The sequence below is a fragment of the Leptosomus discolor genome, chromosome 6 (assembly GCF_034619465.1).
Source record: "Leptosomus discolor isolate bLepDis1 chromosome 6, bLepDis1.hap2, whole genome shotgun sequence".
Lineage (NCBI taxonomy): Eukaryota > Metazoa > Chordata > Aves > Leptosomiformes > Leptosomidae > Leptosomus > Leptosomus discolor.
In genome coordinates this window covers 28,987,540-29,003,796 of record NC_141396.1, presented here as the reverse complement: position 1 = coordinate 29,003,796, position 16,257 = coordinate 28,987,540, and the positions used below count along the sequence as shown (strand labels likewise).

The following is a 16,257-nucleotide window of genomic DNA, read 5'->3' as shown; positions in this document are numbered from 1 at the left end:
ATGCTGTTCAGCTCCTGCCCGCTCTGGAAAACACTGCTTTTTATAAGTTTAGTAGTGCTTCTTGCAGGTAAGATATTGCCATTCTTGAACATGACTAACTATAAAATAGTGGCTGTCTTAGAGAAATGAAGCATCCCACTTGGGAACACAACCCCAGGTGGCCACAGATAGGTGCTCAGATGACTGTTTAGAATAAATCAGTATTCGCACATTTGTTCACAGTTGAGCTCTGATTGCCTCAGGTATACAAGGTAGCACTAGGACTCTAGAATAGTGGCACAGTTCCCATAAACAAGTATTGTTACGCAGTATTTGGGGTTTGTTCATGTGTTGGCAGGGATTATTAACCAGCTATGCACCTGCTTCTGTTTGTGTTTTAGATTTTGCTGAAATCAAAGCTATTGCCAGTCAAAGTGAATGTGAACATGCAACCATACAGGATGTGAATGACAGTCTTGAGGTAAGAGGTTGGCTGCATCAGCCAACCCAGGACCTGCTCTGAACAAACCTTTGGTGGTGGGAGGAGCAGGGCCTCACTACATGTGCCTGTGCAGCCAGATGAACTGGCTGGGCAAGCACACCCTGTGTATTGCTCTGGCAATGCCTGGCTCAAAACAGAACTACATGGTGGCAAGGGGAGCAAGATGGAAAAGCAGAAAAAGATTAGTGTCATTTGACCTCCCGTGTCTTTGACCCTCCTGCCACTAGTCAAAAAAAGTCCTTGTAGGTGTATTTTTCCAGTTTTGCTTTGCCCCAGATATACAAATTGGCTTGAACATAAACAGTTATGTCCTTTGCCTTACATGCATAATGTTGCTCTCAATCTTACTTTCAAATACAAAGTGCTAACTATTTCAAATACAAGTAAAGCCAGTGGACTGAAGGCCTATGTTTTATGAGTTAGTGCCCCATCTTCTACGGGCTAGGCATATCACAAGTGAGTGATCAGACAGTGAGCCTTGAATATGGCAGAAATGGTAAAGAAACACCAGGGCAGAGCCTATAAAAATTTTTTCACACAGTCGAGACATCTGTCTGTAAAACAGTAACACAGAACTAATAGCTGGGGTTGGGTCTTCATACCAGTACAAACTGTGAGCTTCTGCCTGGAGTATCAGTCTCATTACATGGGGTGAAAGGCTGAGGGTGGCACTTGCCAAGGAGGCATTCTCCCAGGTGTTCAAGGTTTTTTCCTCAGAGATCTGAATTATGTTATTTTCTTTGTATGACTGATGCCTGTCACTTTCAACAATATTTCTGTAAGCTTCAGCCCAAGAAGCAGAGTTAGCCATTGCTGGCTAGTGCTTCAGCAGCCACCACTGAAAATTTGACCTGCTGTTTTTCTTGCATCTGTGTGAGTTCAAAGTACCTGGTGCCTGTTGTAACGGTGGCATGAAATTGTGTTTTGATTGTGGCTGGATATAGAGCAATAGCTAGGTAAAAATACAGGAACTTCTTTGTTTACACACATTCAAAAATATCTATTTTTACACACCCCCCCCCCCCCCCACACACCCCCACACCCCACCCCCACCCACCCCCATCTGCAAGTTGCCAGCATTCAGAAGATAAGAATAACAAAACAATGTTTTGTATAGAAAGAATATATGTACAATTTTTTTATAAAGGCACCTTTTCATATATATGAAAAAACCCACCCCTGCCCCTATCAGTCCTCCCTCTTGAACTCAGTATAATGGAAAAGCCCTATCTAGCCACTGTTTTCAAAAAGTGTTACTGGATTTCTTCCAAAAAACTTATGGGGAAATTAATGTTACTTAAATCTATACGATTTTCAAGATGGTTCTTGTTCTGCATTTAAAAAAAAAAAAAAGGAAAAAATACTTGACCACTTAAACGGATTCTGAGGCCTTTCCTCTTCAACTTAGCCTTTTTCTCCCCTAACTCCATAGAAATATTCAAAATGCTTTCATGAAATGATCGCCAAGGGTGAAAAATCTTCAATCAATTTCCTTGTCTGGAAACTCCAAGAAACACTTGCTCTCCTGCACTCTGCTCAAAAGAAATGTGAGGACCCTCCTGAACCGTTGCTCCTCTTTGCTGGGTGTTGAACAAAGTGGCAGAGGAGAAGCACTGAGGAAATTTTTTTTTACCTGCAGTGAGAGTGAGCTAGAGTGTCTGAATTTCTTGCGGCGGGTGGGAGGGTGGGCGGCGATAAGATAAAAGATATCTCAGCAACAAGTCAGAATATGAGTGCTTAATCACTGTCATGGTAGGCATCTGGGAGGAACCAGCTTCAGATGCTGAGCAGCAGTGCAGAGTCTCAGAGGCAGCAGGGCCTGCTCTGCCCTCCAGCAAGAGCCTCTTTGGTGTCTGGGAGTGTGCATGTCAGTCATATTTTTTTCCAAGAAATAACTGGATAGTTTTAGCCACAATAGTACCAAATTTCAGTGTTGTGAATGCAAACACCACTTTTAACCACTTTTAAAGTGTAACTAGGGCTGACAGGGACTTTGCTGTCACAGGGACAAGTGATATAGAAAAATTTGGTGCTGCCAAAAAGAAAAAAAAAAAAGAAAAAAAAAGGGAGGGGGGGAAGGTTTTAAATGTGTAAAAATGCTTACTTTGACAAAGTCATCTAGTGGGGGCAGTTATTACCCATACCCAGGTCAATGAGTATGCATATGATTTGCTTGGGAAGGGGGAGACTTTTGTGCTCACTTTCATGCTGATATGTTGTTTTCTGTCTCTCTCTTTTTTTTTTTTTTTCTTTTTAATCCACTCAAAAGTTTGCAAGCAGCTACCTCCATGCCCAGTCCCACTAGCCCCTAGAAACGGCGGGCTGGTGTGTGTCACCATTGACAATGCTCAGTACTGCAAACCCATGTGCAACAAGGTAATATTCATGGTTTGCTGCTGCTATATTGCTGCATTTATTCATTAATTTACAAATGTTTATTGAGTAATGCATAATTTTCCTTATACTATTTTTTCCTCCCTTAGGGCAGGGAGAGGTTGTAGTGTTTGTATTGACCTTCACTGGCTGAATATTTCTCCATCTTATAGTTACCATCATGTAGCCTAAGACACTGTTTGTTTTTTCCCCATCTTTGTTTCCCAAGGGTTATGACTTTCAATTCCTCAGAAGAAGCAGACTGTATGAAGTATGTGGCAACACCACTGGGTTTTCCTGGACAACGCAGCTTGTTGGGGGAAAAGAACTGGCTGTTTGTAACCGTAAGTATTTCTCAGACACATCTGATCACAGGGATGGGAGACTCCATCTGTTTTGTTTAAAAAAAGGAGGAAGAAAAGTTTCTCTTTTCTTGGCATGTGTGACAACCTTGGTATGTGTGACATTGAGACACCTAGTGCTGGGCTGGCAGACTGATGAATAGGAAATCATGTTAGCTTTAAATCTATCACGAAGGCCTGAGCATTGCTATTTCAGCTTGGTGGCAGCAAATAGGACATTTACACAATGTTTGTGCGAAGATGCACAAGGCCTGTGTTGCCCACTGGACAGACAGCAGTAGAACATAAAACTGCTGTTTATCTTGCAACAGAACTTGAAGAAACTCAGCAAAATTGGCCAACACCTGCACTATTCAATGTATGTACATACAGTAAAAGCCAGCAACTGGCTCCCAGACAGCAATGCTGCCCTTTTCATGGGGCAGCCCAAGGGTTTTAGGATTGCTCCCATTGTGTCCTGTGAGCAATCTGTGACCTGAATCAGGCTGCCTGACTCTGTTGTTATTGCCTTAATATAAAAATCAATGTGTGTATAGATACACAAAAGGGCCAGCCTATCTCTCCTATGGTTAAAGGAAAATATTTTGTTGTTGACAATGCCTTATGGCTAGAGTAGTTGTTTCCCAAGGCTTACCAAAAGCAATCATCTAGGCACCTTTATTCCAAGTGCAAGTCTTTAGTCTGGGAAACGGGAATGTCAGCACTTGTTTAAAGAAAAGGATAAATCTAAACGAAGTAATACAGCTGCTTTTTTGTGTTGTTGTTGTCATCTTTGGTCTTTCCAGCCTCTGAGATTGCCATGAGTGGAGCTGAATCTGCCTATTTCCCCAACAACAGCACCTGTCTGCACACATTAGCCTTCACTGAAACTCAGAAAAAGCAGCTAGACATCTTCCTCAAAGAGCTTGGTGATCAAGGCATCAATGACTCCAACAGTGATGAGGAGGCTGGTTGTATCATCTGTGGTGACTAGCATCAAAAAGCTTGTGCCACAGACCAATCAGCTATCTGCAATTTGACATGGATATTTTGACAAGAGAAACAGAGCAGTTAAATCATTGCTAAGACATGTAAACACACAGCTTTTATTTAGTTAAAGGACTAGAGATCATAGTCATAATTTGACCTCAGCTGTTGCGTACAGATATGTAGGCTAAATGTAATCACATAGATCATGGCAGAAGTGTTTCAAAGAAAGAAGATTGCTTTTATGGCTTAAATTTGTCTACCTTGAATTAAGTAAGAATTAGAGTTGTTTAATGGATGTAGTAATTAGTTAAACCCAATAATTGTTACCAGAAATCATCTTCTGTCAAGGGTAATCTTTACTGAGAAAGTGCCATACTTTTAGTTGCTTTTACAGTTACCAAGTAATCACTATTGTTGCTCTGATGACCAGTAAAACAATGCAAGTCACAACAGTTACTGGCTGTAGGGATTTAAGTCTTCATGCATGTGCCTGCTTGATCGAGGGTTAAATCAGGCTGTACATACAGTTGTTCAAGGTGCTGTGTTTTGCATGAACTACAAACTTGAAGCACTGCAGTTTGTTGGTGGGACAACTCAAAGGTTTCTCCTGTATTTATCACCTTGAGGACAACCAACAGAAAGACATAGAGTTTAGGTATACTTTAATGCCCTTCAGAAAGTGTCAAAAGTCAAAAAGTGCCCTGTATGCTTGCTGTAACCAGGCAAAATGTCATGAAAAACGTAACATCAGTCCAGTACAAAATGTGAGAACTGGGATTGCCCTAAACTAGCAGATATTTACATCATGTCTTCTCTCCCAAAAAGATGAAGGAGGCAGGTGTTGAGGGACACACATGAGAAGCTCTTTGTGTGCCAGGGATCAGCTTCAGTCTCCTCTGTTCAATCCCTGTGGGGCAAAAACATGGTGGCTCTGGAAAGGAAGTCCTATTGACCCTTGGTTTTCTCCAACAACAGCTGTGCCCACCATGTGGGATCCAGGGCTGCAAGTACTTGTCTGCACTCACACCTCCTTGCACTCCCTGGGTGTGTGTGGCACGCACACCTGTGGGGGCCTCCCTTAGGCAGAGGTTGTGATTACCACAAGCTATAGATTAGCTTTGGAGGGAAAGTGCAAAAGCAAATGAGGTCAGTTGGTAATAGAGTTGGGATGGACCATACTTGAGGTAGAGCTCTAGGTCTCCGGGCTGAGCACAGCGCTGACCTGCTGGGATGCCCTGGTCTCAGCACAGTAGTGCTGGGGCAGCTGGTGGTTCTAGCCCAATATTTTCACAGCCTCTGACTAGTTGTCCTCCCTGCTTTTTCCCTCTCTTCATTCTCTTTCTAAACCTAGTCTAAATGGGGGCAGGTTTGGCTGTTGCCAGAGTTAGCAAAAATTTAGCTGGTCATCTGAATTTGTAACAGAGCTAAACAAGAGCAAATATCCAAGTGAAGTTTTTGACATTGATTCTTCTGATGAAATACAAAACCACTTGTTCCTGCTCCAATCCCCATTCTTCTGTGAGCTCTCCCTCTTTTACAGGCCCCTACATGCCCCCATGTGCATGTGTACTCTGGAAAACCAAAGGTACAGAGTAAGCAGTGTGAAAAGCAGAAAACCCAGGCCATTGTCCACCTGGCACTTGCTGCAAGTGAAGACCAAAGACAGCTTAGCACTGGTAATCCAGTTTATCTGTGGAGCTGTAGCTACAGGACAGACGTGCATGTGAACTATTATGAAATCTAAACAAAAAGCTTAGTTACTGCTTGCTTGGTTTTCAGTGGAATCCATGCTTGGGGTTTTGTTTTAATTTTCTTTCGTTGAGCAAATGTTGAAGCCATAGATCTGAAGACAGCCAGCTCATCTGTTTGTGTTTGTTTCCTTTCTCTTCTTTACCTTTTCTCTATTCCTGTGAATCTCTCAGACACAGACAGCATAGTTACATGGTACACTATGTCTAATTGACCTTTACCTCATTCATCAGTTCAATGATTCAGATATATAAAATAACACACTATCTTTCAGACTCAGAATCTGGTCATTATAAAAAAACCATCGCTTGCTTTTGGGCCCAGAACCAGACAGTCATATGACTATGAGTGTAGCAGACAATTACACCCACAAAGGGATGAGTTGGCTGCTTATAAAATATGAGGCAGTAACTTAAGTCATTGTGTTGGAGAAAAAAGTGCTGTAGTCTTAAAGAAAAGCAATGTTTTTTCAATCACTGGTGTGTTGGTTTGTTTCTGGCAAACAAATAATCTCTCTCAAATGAAATTATGTCTTTGAGTCTTTCATTTCCAGCCAATTCATTATCAGATGATCCTCAAATAAAATATCTGAAGGACTGAGTATTATTTCCCAGCACCATTTTCCTACTGGTGCTAAAAAACTTCTTTCTCTGAGTTATACTAAGTTATTCCAGCACTTTCCAAAACAACCAACAAAAGAAAAGAAACCCAGTGTTGGATTTCATGAGAAAATCAAACCCATTGCTCTTGTAAACTTACAGAAACTGTTAAATCTGTGCATCAGAGATCACACTAATGAGCATCCCACAATGTGGAAGAATTGGGCTCGAAAGCTTTAATTTCATGTGGCATAAATTTGATATTAAGCTGGAGATGGGATTGTTGGAGGTTTTTTTCATAAACTTGCAGAGAAGCAGTTTTGTTCTATTCCCAACATCCAAGTTATTATTTGTCTGGCTGGGCATATCCGAGCACCAGGTCATCTCTTGTGCTCCTGCTCTCATCCCAGGATGAGGAGGGCTTTGTGTTATGGCACTCAGGATTTGCAGAAAGAGGAAAATTCATACAGAAGTAAAGAAATGAAAAACATTTTATGCCATTTTAAGCGTACACTGCATGCTTTTGATATGTACACCTGCATAACTGTCAGTTGTCTCAGCTAAAGGCTTCAGTAATATTTAAAGTGTAATTATACAAAGGGAGGCTTTCCCGATCTTAGTTAAGGGAATACAATGTTGTATTATGCTTGCTTCTCTTTCAGTCTTGTTTTCAGTCCATTACAATGCAACAGAACAAGTCAGTCTAGGAACTAAGCCAACAACGGTAATTACAACGTAGCCAGAAAATGGAAGGCAAAGTGCTGAGAACTGTAGTACATGAAGACAAAATTATACACATTCTCTTCTCACAGGAACTTAGCAGCAATAGACTGGGAAACCCATTGCTTTTGGATGGATCCTAGGCAGTAAGAGTGATCATAAGAGATGTTATCATTCTGAACCACCCTTTAAAGGGATCAGTGGTGTTGCAGCTAGTACCAGGGCTGGCTCACACTGAGCCATGCAGCGAGATCTGCGGCACACGTTTCATTCTCCAGATCACAACTGCAGCAGGGGGCAGAAACATGAGAAAACTCATTATCAGCACTGCAGCAAAAATGACCAGCAGTATTTCCCATGGAGCCAGGGTCATTTCCACCTCCATGTCAAGAGTCTGAAGCTGTAAAGCAAAAAAATACACTGCATCACCTTCTTGCAAATAGGCATTACAACTATATAGATGTGTTTGGTTTAGCCAGCACAGGGCTGTCAGTCTCTTTGGCCTACTATTTTCTCATCCTGAAGAACAAACCCATTTTCTCCTGCTGCAGGCTCCAGAAGAGCTCCTGTGTGCGCTCTCTCTCTCTCTCTCCCCTTGAGAGCCTGCCTTTTCCTTTTGGGGCAGTTGCTGATGCTGGTGTAGGATACTATGTCCACCGTGAAATGCTGTTCCTGACTCTTGCGCAAGCATTTGTTCCCTTCTCTTTAAAATTTTGATTTTTAAGGCACACCCCTCCCACTTAGAGCATCATTACACCAAATGATTATTACACTGACATGTACCAAAGCTAAATCTGAGAATAAAAGCATATGATGGAAAGAAAGGAGAACTGTAAGTCATCTGCCATCATAATGTGTATTTTATCTCTTTTTTTTTCCCCCTATAAAGTAGGCTTTAAAAACTTTTTGCTTGCCAGAGAACTTCAATAGACACTCAGTAAAGAATTATGTGCTTTGAAAATGACCTTAGATATATTTTAATGAAACTGTTAAATCTGTTGAAAACTGATCTCTGTTTGAAATGGTTTAATCAAACACGTATGAGTTTAAGATGCAGAGAGGTTTAGCAGCTGGGCAGTGGGGTGTATGTGCAGACCAGAAGCAGAGCTAGTAAGTCTCAAGTCTTTAGTTTTGCAAAAGGGAAAGAGTAGACCAGTTAGGAAGGAGTTAAATCATGTTGGTTTTTAGACAAGAAGCCAGGACTGTTAACAGGTGTGTCCTAGTTAATGAGGGCTCCGTGCAATTCCTTCAGCACAGGAACTACACACCTGAGAGCCGTAACAAAGCTGAATAAAAGCTGGTGACCAGGGGCTAAACAGTCCATTTTTCCTCACTGCCTCTTGCCCCTGTGCCCTAGCAGTAAGGAGGTTTCCTGAGGGGCTGCAGTGATGCCTTTGGCTGGGGAATTTGGCTTAGACTTCACCAGAGGAGATCTCAGGTTTGTCTGTTGCTTTTCAGAGTGAGTGGTATACTGGGTTTCTGTAACTAAATCCTGACCCTGATGTGAAGATGATGAGTGAAACAGAGTTGATAGAATATGCTTATTTAGAGAGAATTAGAGTACATGGGGGAAGCTAATGAGTTGCCAGCAATTTTGTACCTGGCTTAACAGTGTTGAAATTGCACTCAGCTCAGTTTTACTGTGGCCTGTGAGAAGCAGCAGCTGTCTGCTGACAAATCCTGGAGGATTTAGGTAATGATATTCCTTAATGAAGGCTACCTATCTGTTAGGCAGACTAGATGGAGTTTCTCTTGGCTGCTAAATGAACTAAACTCTGCTGCTCAGACAAACCTTGACTCTTTGGTGCCAACCTTTCTTGTATGTTTATGCTCTCCTCTTGTTATTAATGTACCAGCTTAGTCTTTTTTTGAGAGACACAAACTTTAACAGTGGAAAACATGCTCCCTCTCCAGACTCAGTGCCTACCCAGCCAGGGTTGGTGTCTGCCTTACAGCAGTGCCAAGACCTTTCCAGAAACCTCAGCTCTTACGAGGTTGTGTCAAGTTTTACAGGTAGATTAATGTTAAGTCTTGCAAACGGGGAAAAATCATGGAGGATGTGGGTGAAGCTGCCCTGCTGCAGAGCCTGGAGCATGCTTATAGCTGCTGCCTCCTTCCCAGCAAAGCTGCATACCTGTGGCAGGATGGTCACTGGTGCTGGAATGCTGCCCACCAGGTTCATTCCCCACAGCCGGCTGTGCTCTGTGTCCATTTTCACCTGAGCTACAAAACAGCTTCTTGTTTTTCATCTGCTCAGACCTGCAGCCCTGATTGATGTGGGCTGTGCTCTGAAGCTTGTTAGGCTAGGAGAAGTTCTGACCTTTCTTGTGGTGCTCTTGATTTCATTTGTCTCTTTCCCTCTGGTCGGTGGATGAAGGCAAGTCTGAGGCTGTTCACAACCAGGGGAGGCAGCTGTGGAAAAAGGGATGTTTGTGCTCAGGGAGCTGCCTTGTGCTGCTTCATTGCTGCACACAGCTGCTGCACTGGGAATATCAGAGGTGGGCCTTGTCCTCTAATTTAATATTCTTTGTCAGCAAATTAATTCCTTTAAATAGCTTAATTTCTGACTTGCTTTGTGGTCTCTCATTCCTGCCTTTTTCTCTGTCAGGCATTTCTGTTAACCTCTTCTCTTGCTGCTGCTACTTTTGCTTCCTTTTCCAGCTTTCATTTCAATTCTTGCTGTTACTTTACTCTCTTCCTTGTTCCCTTCTTTCAGTTTGTTGCAGTTCCCCTGTTTGGACAAGAAGTTATTCAGCCATAGTTTCCATGGGAAATCCCCTGTTCCTGTTTTCTGCTCTACTGATCCCTTGCTAGCACCTGGCTAAGGCAAAAAAACATCCCCCAGCAGCCTGATCTGGGTGAGAACGAGAGCAGAGTATTGCCCCTTTCCTTAAATCCTGTCTGTGAGTGAAGGTCACACGAGTTAAACTTCCACAAAACAAACTTCCAGTGACCTTCAGCTGTACTATGTACTCTTTTGCATGAGAAAAAGGTCCTAAGACACTGGAAGCTGAGGATGAAGGAAGGCTATGTTTGTTTTCTCTGAGAAAGTAAACACCTGGTTTGAGGTGAGGAAAGCGAGGTGTGCTTGAGCATGCAGACAGTAGAGGCACCACAGGGAAGCATCCTTCTGCTTCATCCATTGGTGAAGAAGACATAACATATTACTATGCTTGGATAAGGGATCGCTGTCCTGGCAGTTGTACCACTGGCAGTGAAACAAGGGTCAGACAAAACAGCCCTATATGTCCATGGGAAGAAGCACTCACTGGGAGGTATTGCTGTCTGTGCTTTGGTCCTTTTGAGGAGCTGAAATGCTTGGTAGTCAGAAAATAATGGTGAGAGTGATATTGCAGAAGTAATTGGAAATCAATGTGTGATAGTGTGGAGATAGCTTCAAGGAGTCAAGGCTGTGTAGTTTAAGGCTGTAAAGAGCAGCAGTTCATTTGCCAAGGGCTTTGTTTGCCTGTGGGAGTTATTGACTACATTGGCTTCAGCTAGATCAGCTAGAAGATGGCTGATAACTGATAGTAAGTCTTATATAATGTCTGGAAACTATTAATTTGTCCTTCACCCACCTATTCTGTTCTTTCTCTGCACTTGTTCTTGTGTTTTAAGGCTTTGTGCTCTTAGTTTGTAAGTGCTGCATAGGCCCAGGGTGCATATGCAGCTTGCTTTGGTCATTTGGGGGCTGAATACATCAACAATCATTATAATGATGCATACGACATGAGTCATGTCATACATCAGTATTCCCATATTATATAATTTTCAGTAAGATACATCATAAATAAGGTACGTTCATGATGATGGAATTCATCCCAAATAGAAATAGGTGCACTGACAAGTAAGTCTGCTAAACTGTGTTGCAGGTAGAGGCTGGAGGCCATGACTCAATGACCCTTCTAAATGTTGCTCACCTGTGTCAGCCAGCCTGTGTTTCATCCAGCACAGTTGTAAAAGATCTCGGACTGCTCAGCTAATGAGGTGCTTCTCATATTGATGGTGTTTGATGTGTGGTTAAATAATCTTTCCAAGCAGCTAGTATCCCTGCCAACTTTCTAAACCTGTAAGGTTTGATTATGGGAGGGTATGAATGAGTCAAAATAGCAGTCAACCAAAACATAGCTCTAGAAATACAAAAGCAGTGATGTTTCTTTCAGAATAAATATACACTGTCACTGGAGCTTTGCAAGTTTCTCAACCAAAATCCTCCTCAGTGATGTGTGAGCATATAAAATCTGGTCTCTTGATCACAAAATATTTTGCAGTGATGGATGCCCTAATCTATCCCCTGAATTTAACAACTGGGTAGAAGAGTAAAGTCCTCTGCAAGGACTGGAGCTGAGGGCAATAAATGGAATGCAATAAATGGCTTCTTCAGAGAAGTATACAATAATGAAGGCATTTGGTAAGGGGGGAAAAAAGATACCTATTAGAGAGTGTGATTCTGGTTGTACCTTCAATTTCCAGTGTTTTATTTAAGATTTGCCTGAAGCTACACAAATTATTTTTTTCTGAACTATAATTGATAGAAGACATTTTTGGACACTAAAGAAGGGGCCATCTTAGCACAGTGGACAGAATCCTTTCTTGGAAAAATCACAATTCTATCCTTATACCCGCCCCAGAAAACAAAATTATAACCTTGTTACATAATTCTGGAAATGAAGCTGATATGCTTCATTAACTGCACATGTTTAATACAATTTAAAGTAGGTCTTGTAAAAATGTATGTCTTGGATTGTGGATTGCTTCACTGCTCCCCTTAGCACAAATCCATTTATGAACTGTAATATCTTTAAGATCATGGCACACAGCTGTTGCAGAGGACTATATAAGCAGGAAACAAGACTTGCACCATAGTTTATTTAGTTGATGTACTTGTCTGCCATCTTACAGCCTGCTGCAATATAGAAAAGCCAGGAAATACTGTTTATTTGATTTGAAGCCTTAACTTTTGATTATTAGGAGAAAGCAAAAACACATATAGGCAGACAGGGTGATTTACTCTTTGACATGGGCTGCTCTCTTCCAGTGCAGCAGATGGGCAGGGTGTAGCTGAGACAGCTGCCCTGTAACTTCTGCCCTGCAAGGAATCTACCTCAATATTTCCCCACTAGCTGAAGCTCAGACTGTTTTCCTGCCTGCTGCAAGCATGTCTGTATTGATTGTAATCTCTGATTCTAGCTGTAATGAACCTATGTTGTCAGTTATTTTTCTCTCCTGATCTTGCATTTTTGTCTCAAAGTTTCTCATTAATATCTTTTGATTTTAGAGAACTAACAGTAAGGAAAAACCTTATGAAAACCCAGATCTAGTTATCCCTCTATCACAACACAGTTGGGGAAAGCTATACTTTCTCAATGTATGATGAGGCAAATGCTGACGTAGCAACACTATTATGCAAAAAAGGCTTATTCGCAGTCTATGGAGGTAGTTTAAAGGTTTAAACCAGCCCTCTAAAACTTATAGGGGTCATTGTACCATGAGTTCTCCAAGCAAGATGCTTGTGGGAGGCAGTAAACTCCCAGTCTGTTACTCGTGGTTCCTCTGAAGATGTTTTGCATGGGGCAGAAAGATGATCTGGTATATGAATTGGCGCCTATTTATATAATTCGCCCTTCTCCAAACTTCAGAATAATTGCCTACCATGTAACAATTTTTTCTCTCTACTTGGAAGGGTCACTAATCTAGTACTACTGCTGGGTGACCTCTGGGAACAGAAAAACAAACTTTAAAAAATTCTTTGGGAGCCTAGTCAATTTGTAAGTGCAGCCACCCAAAGGCAGAATGGATCAAAGTCTGCAAGGCCTGTTTCCTACCAGTGAATTGAGTTATATTTTATCTTATTTCTATCAGATAATCTGATTTGTAACTACAGCACTTAATATCAATCAAAAAGTACCTGAGAGCAAAAGACTCAGAGGTGAACAAGAAATGTGGGCAAAAACTGTTTGCCTTTCCTGTTTTTGAGTTACAACAGAAAAGCTGCAAATATTTAATCTCCCCCAGTATAGTGTTTCAGGCTTAGGTCAATATTTACATGCTTTTAGAAAACTGATTCTGTGTAAATCCTGTGACTCTTAAATGACTTGTTTTAGATGAGAATGAGGTTCAGATGAGAGCCTCAGTGCCTGCAAAAGAACAAATTCATCACTCAGTGCTGCTCTTACTGAGTAAAAATATTGCTGCTAAATATTTGTAAAGCAAGCATAAACATGCCTCAGGCTGACACCTGCTTATGGGCCTGTGTGTCTGAGGATTTATGGAAGCACATCAAGGAAATTAGATCCTTGACTAATGTCCAAACAGGTGAATTTGGTGTTTAATTTTGTGCTGGGTGGCCTGCTCTAAGATTTTTCTTTCTAATGTTACTTGAAACACTCGGCAACAGCATTGGGTTCTACCCCAGATGTTCTCATAGGCAAGAAAATACTGACAAATGTAGGCATATAAATTTGTGGTAAGTATCAGTTGCAAACACCTGGCTGGAAACACATATTGGGAGATTTGGTTTTGCTGCTGTCCCTGAAGCAGGTAGCAGGGCAGTGGTGTTTATCATGTATCTTGACAAGTAATCACAATTTGTTTAGCCTCTTCCACATTCCACGTTGGGGGGAGGAGGGAAGAGAAACTATTCCTACATCAAAGAAAATGATTGTGGCTTTAAGAAAGACCAATCAGCCAGAAGTTTTCTACAGGAACTCTAGGCCATTCATTGTACTATTTGGTAATATTTAAGTGAGGATCAGTCCTTCCCTTTTCCTTCTCCATCTCCAAAGGCAGGATCCTATTCAGTATAAGCTTGGGTTTTTATTGTTACTGAAACAGACCTAAGCTAGAGCAGACAGTACAAAAGAACTTCTATATAATGTAGTTGTATTAGCACTTTTGGGGAATACCTTGGTCACAGACTTATCTTTGTGTTATCAAGCGACAGCGCTCAATCAGTAAGTTTCTTGGTGGAGATTAGTACAGTCAGATTGGATGAAAAAACACAATCAGTAGCATTAAACAAAAACATAGATCTAAAAATTAAAGACGGAATATCAATATAAACAGGGACATATGTGGGGAGGGGTTTTATTATCTAGATGCGAGATCTGCCTAGTTAGATACAAAGATTGAATTTCACTTGTTTTAGCACAACTGGAGCTGCAGAACACTTCTCACTCTGCAGAGGTATGAACACCTTTTCTCCCAGGTGTGTACTTTAGTGGAAGAACAAGTCAAAAGGGCTAATACAGCAACAGCAATGAACTCGTGCTGCTTCCTGTTCCTCTCAGCGATTTAAATCTTTAGCCTTCAAGTGGGGAAAACAAGTGTTACTGCATACTTGTTCTCCAATGTAACTACCAAGTTCCTATTAATATTTAAAGATAAGGACACATCTAGAGTAGTTTTCTGAAGCGGTCATTACTGCTGCATGTCCATAGGGTGCCTTGGTGAATTTCTATGCTGCTTCTGTGACTGTGTTATAAGCAGAGGTAGCAAACAGTAGGAATGTGAAAAGTTCTGAGACTTGGATTTCTTGCACAGTAATTGTCTTGAAATGAAGGTGATGATCAAGAGACAACTATACTGCAAGTTAAAAGTGTCACTTAAAACACCTGTAAAAAACAAGAATCAAATTCATGAGTCCAGTACCTTGGGTAAAAGGCTGTATTTCAACTATGTAAAACCTCAGAAAGTTCTAATAACACTGCTTTGATCTCTAGAGGGCCAAACCTTTCAAATCAAAAGAGTTATGAAAATGCTCAGAATCGTAAAACATTAAAAGAAATATCACTGAATTTGCTTGTATTATAAATTCTCCTCAACAAGTAACAATTGAAGAAAGTGCTAATTAAAAATATCTCAGTATTCACTTTTAAAAGGATTTCAGCCTTTATAAAGCATGCTGTAGTTAGTCTGATTACTTTTAAGCAAAATGTGTACATTTAGCTTTCTGAATAAAGTCACTACAGGATGCAAATCTAGCTTAAAGAATTTAAAAAACAACATATGAAGTTTGGGTGCAGAAATTAGAGGTATAAAATTGGGAGAAGATGTTAAAGAAAGGGATGATGAAGACAGCATATTTAATAACGCAAAAGTAGTGTAGCACACTGCTGGGATTCTGCTGATCATGCCTTTAGTTGCAATGTGCTTCACCTCACTTCCAAAGTAAGCAGGTGACTACAATAAAAGTTACAATGCAACAGAAGTTTCTCATGCCTTATTTAGAGTATGCATAAATAACTTTTTTCTGGACATGTAAATTCTGATTTTTGTATTCCATCTAATAAGGCGATTTTATGTGTTATCTTAGAGTTTCTGGCATATGTCTGTTAGTTTTCTGAATTTCAAATGTATTGTAGAGAGGGGTTATACACATCTATAAGTCAAACTGATGTTTCCTGTTCTGAAATATTTAAACAGTTCTGAATAAACTTAAACAAGCTGAAGGTCTGCTGACTTTAAAAGGAAAATAAATAATTGCTGCATGCAGTGCACTTGCAGACATAACTCTATAAGCATTTAGCAAACTCTTTTGTTATTAGTGAACTTAAAATAAATTACATGAATAGCAACTCTATATTTTCCTCTCTATCCCTTCTCTGCTGACAACCTCTTAACCAAATAAGGGGATAGCTAAATTCTTTCTAATTCTTGCAGAAAGGTCAAAAGTGGTTGAATTTAAGTTGAATGTTTGCATCTTTCTCAACTTGACTACCCAAAATAAGTTCTGGCTTTCTCTAAAGCTTGTGTGGTCTGGGAGGCATTCAGCTCTTTTCCCATCCACTCTTACCTTCTCAGTGTCCTCAAGGTGTCTTGCAAGTCTTGCAGTTAAAATTGTAAGTCCACCTTCTGCTGTCAGACAGCAAGAGTGCATGTTAGAGAAGGTGTTCAACCTTCCAGACAAACCAGGGAAGGTGAGGGCAGTGTCCCCTCAGCTGTGCACAGGTACTTGTTTGTATAGTGGTGCCTAAATCACCTCCCACTTGGTGTTCTTAAAGTG

At 41.0% G+C, this 16,257-nt stretch overlaps 1 protein-coding gene across 1 annotated transcript; it reads left to right on the top strand.

Moving 5' to 3' along the window:
• Nucleotides 1-4,189, top strand: LOC147415345 (uncharacterized). Its single transcript, XM_086467302.1, has 6 exons — nt 1-67; nt 381-460; nt 1,914-2,028; nt 2,751-2,857; nt 3,084-3,198; nt 4,002-4,189. Exons 1-6 carry the CDS (start codon nt 1-3, stop codon nt 4,187-4,189), a joined length of 672 nt encoding a protein of 223 aa, XP_086323428.1.
• Nucleotides 4,190-16,257: the final 12,068 nt, after the last annotated feature.

Coding starts and splice junctions, on each gene's coding strand:
- LOC147415345 (XM_086467302.1), top strand. CDS start 1: ATGCTGTTCAGCTCCTGCCCGCTCTGGAAAACACTGCTTTTTATAAGT. Junction 68..380: donor TTTAGTAGTGCTTCTTGCAG/GTAAGATATTGC, acceptor TTTGTGTTTTAG/ATTTTGCTGAAATCAAAGCT. Junction 461..1,913: donor ATGTGAATGACAGTCTTGAG/GTAAGAGGTTGG, acceptor CTAACTCCATAG/AAATATTCAAAATGCTTTCA.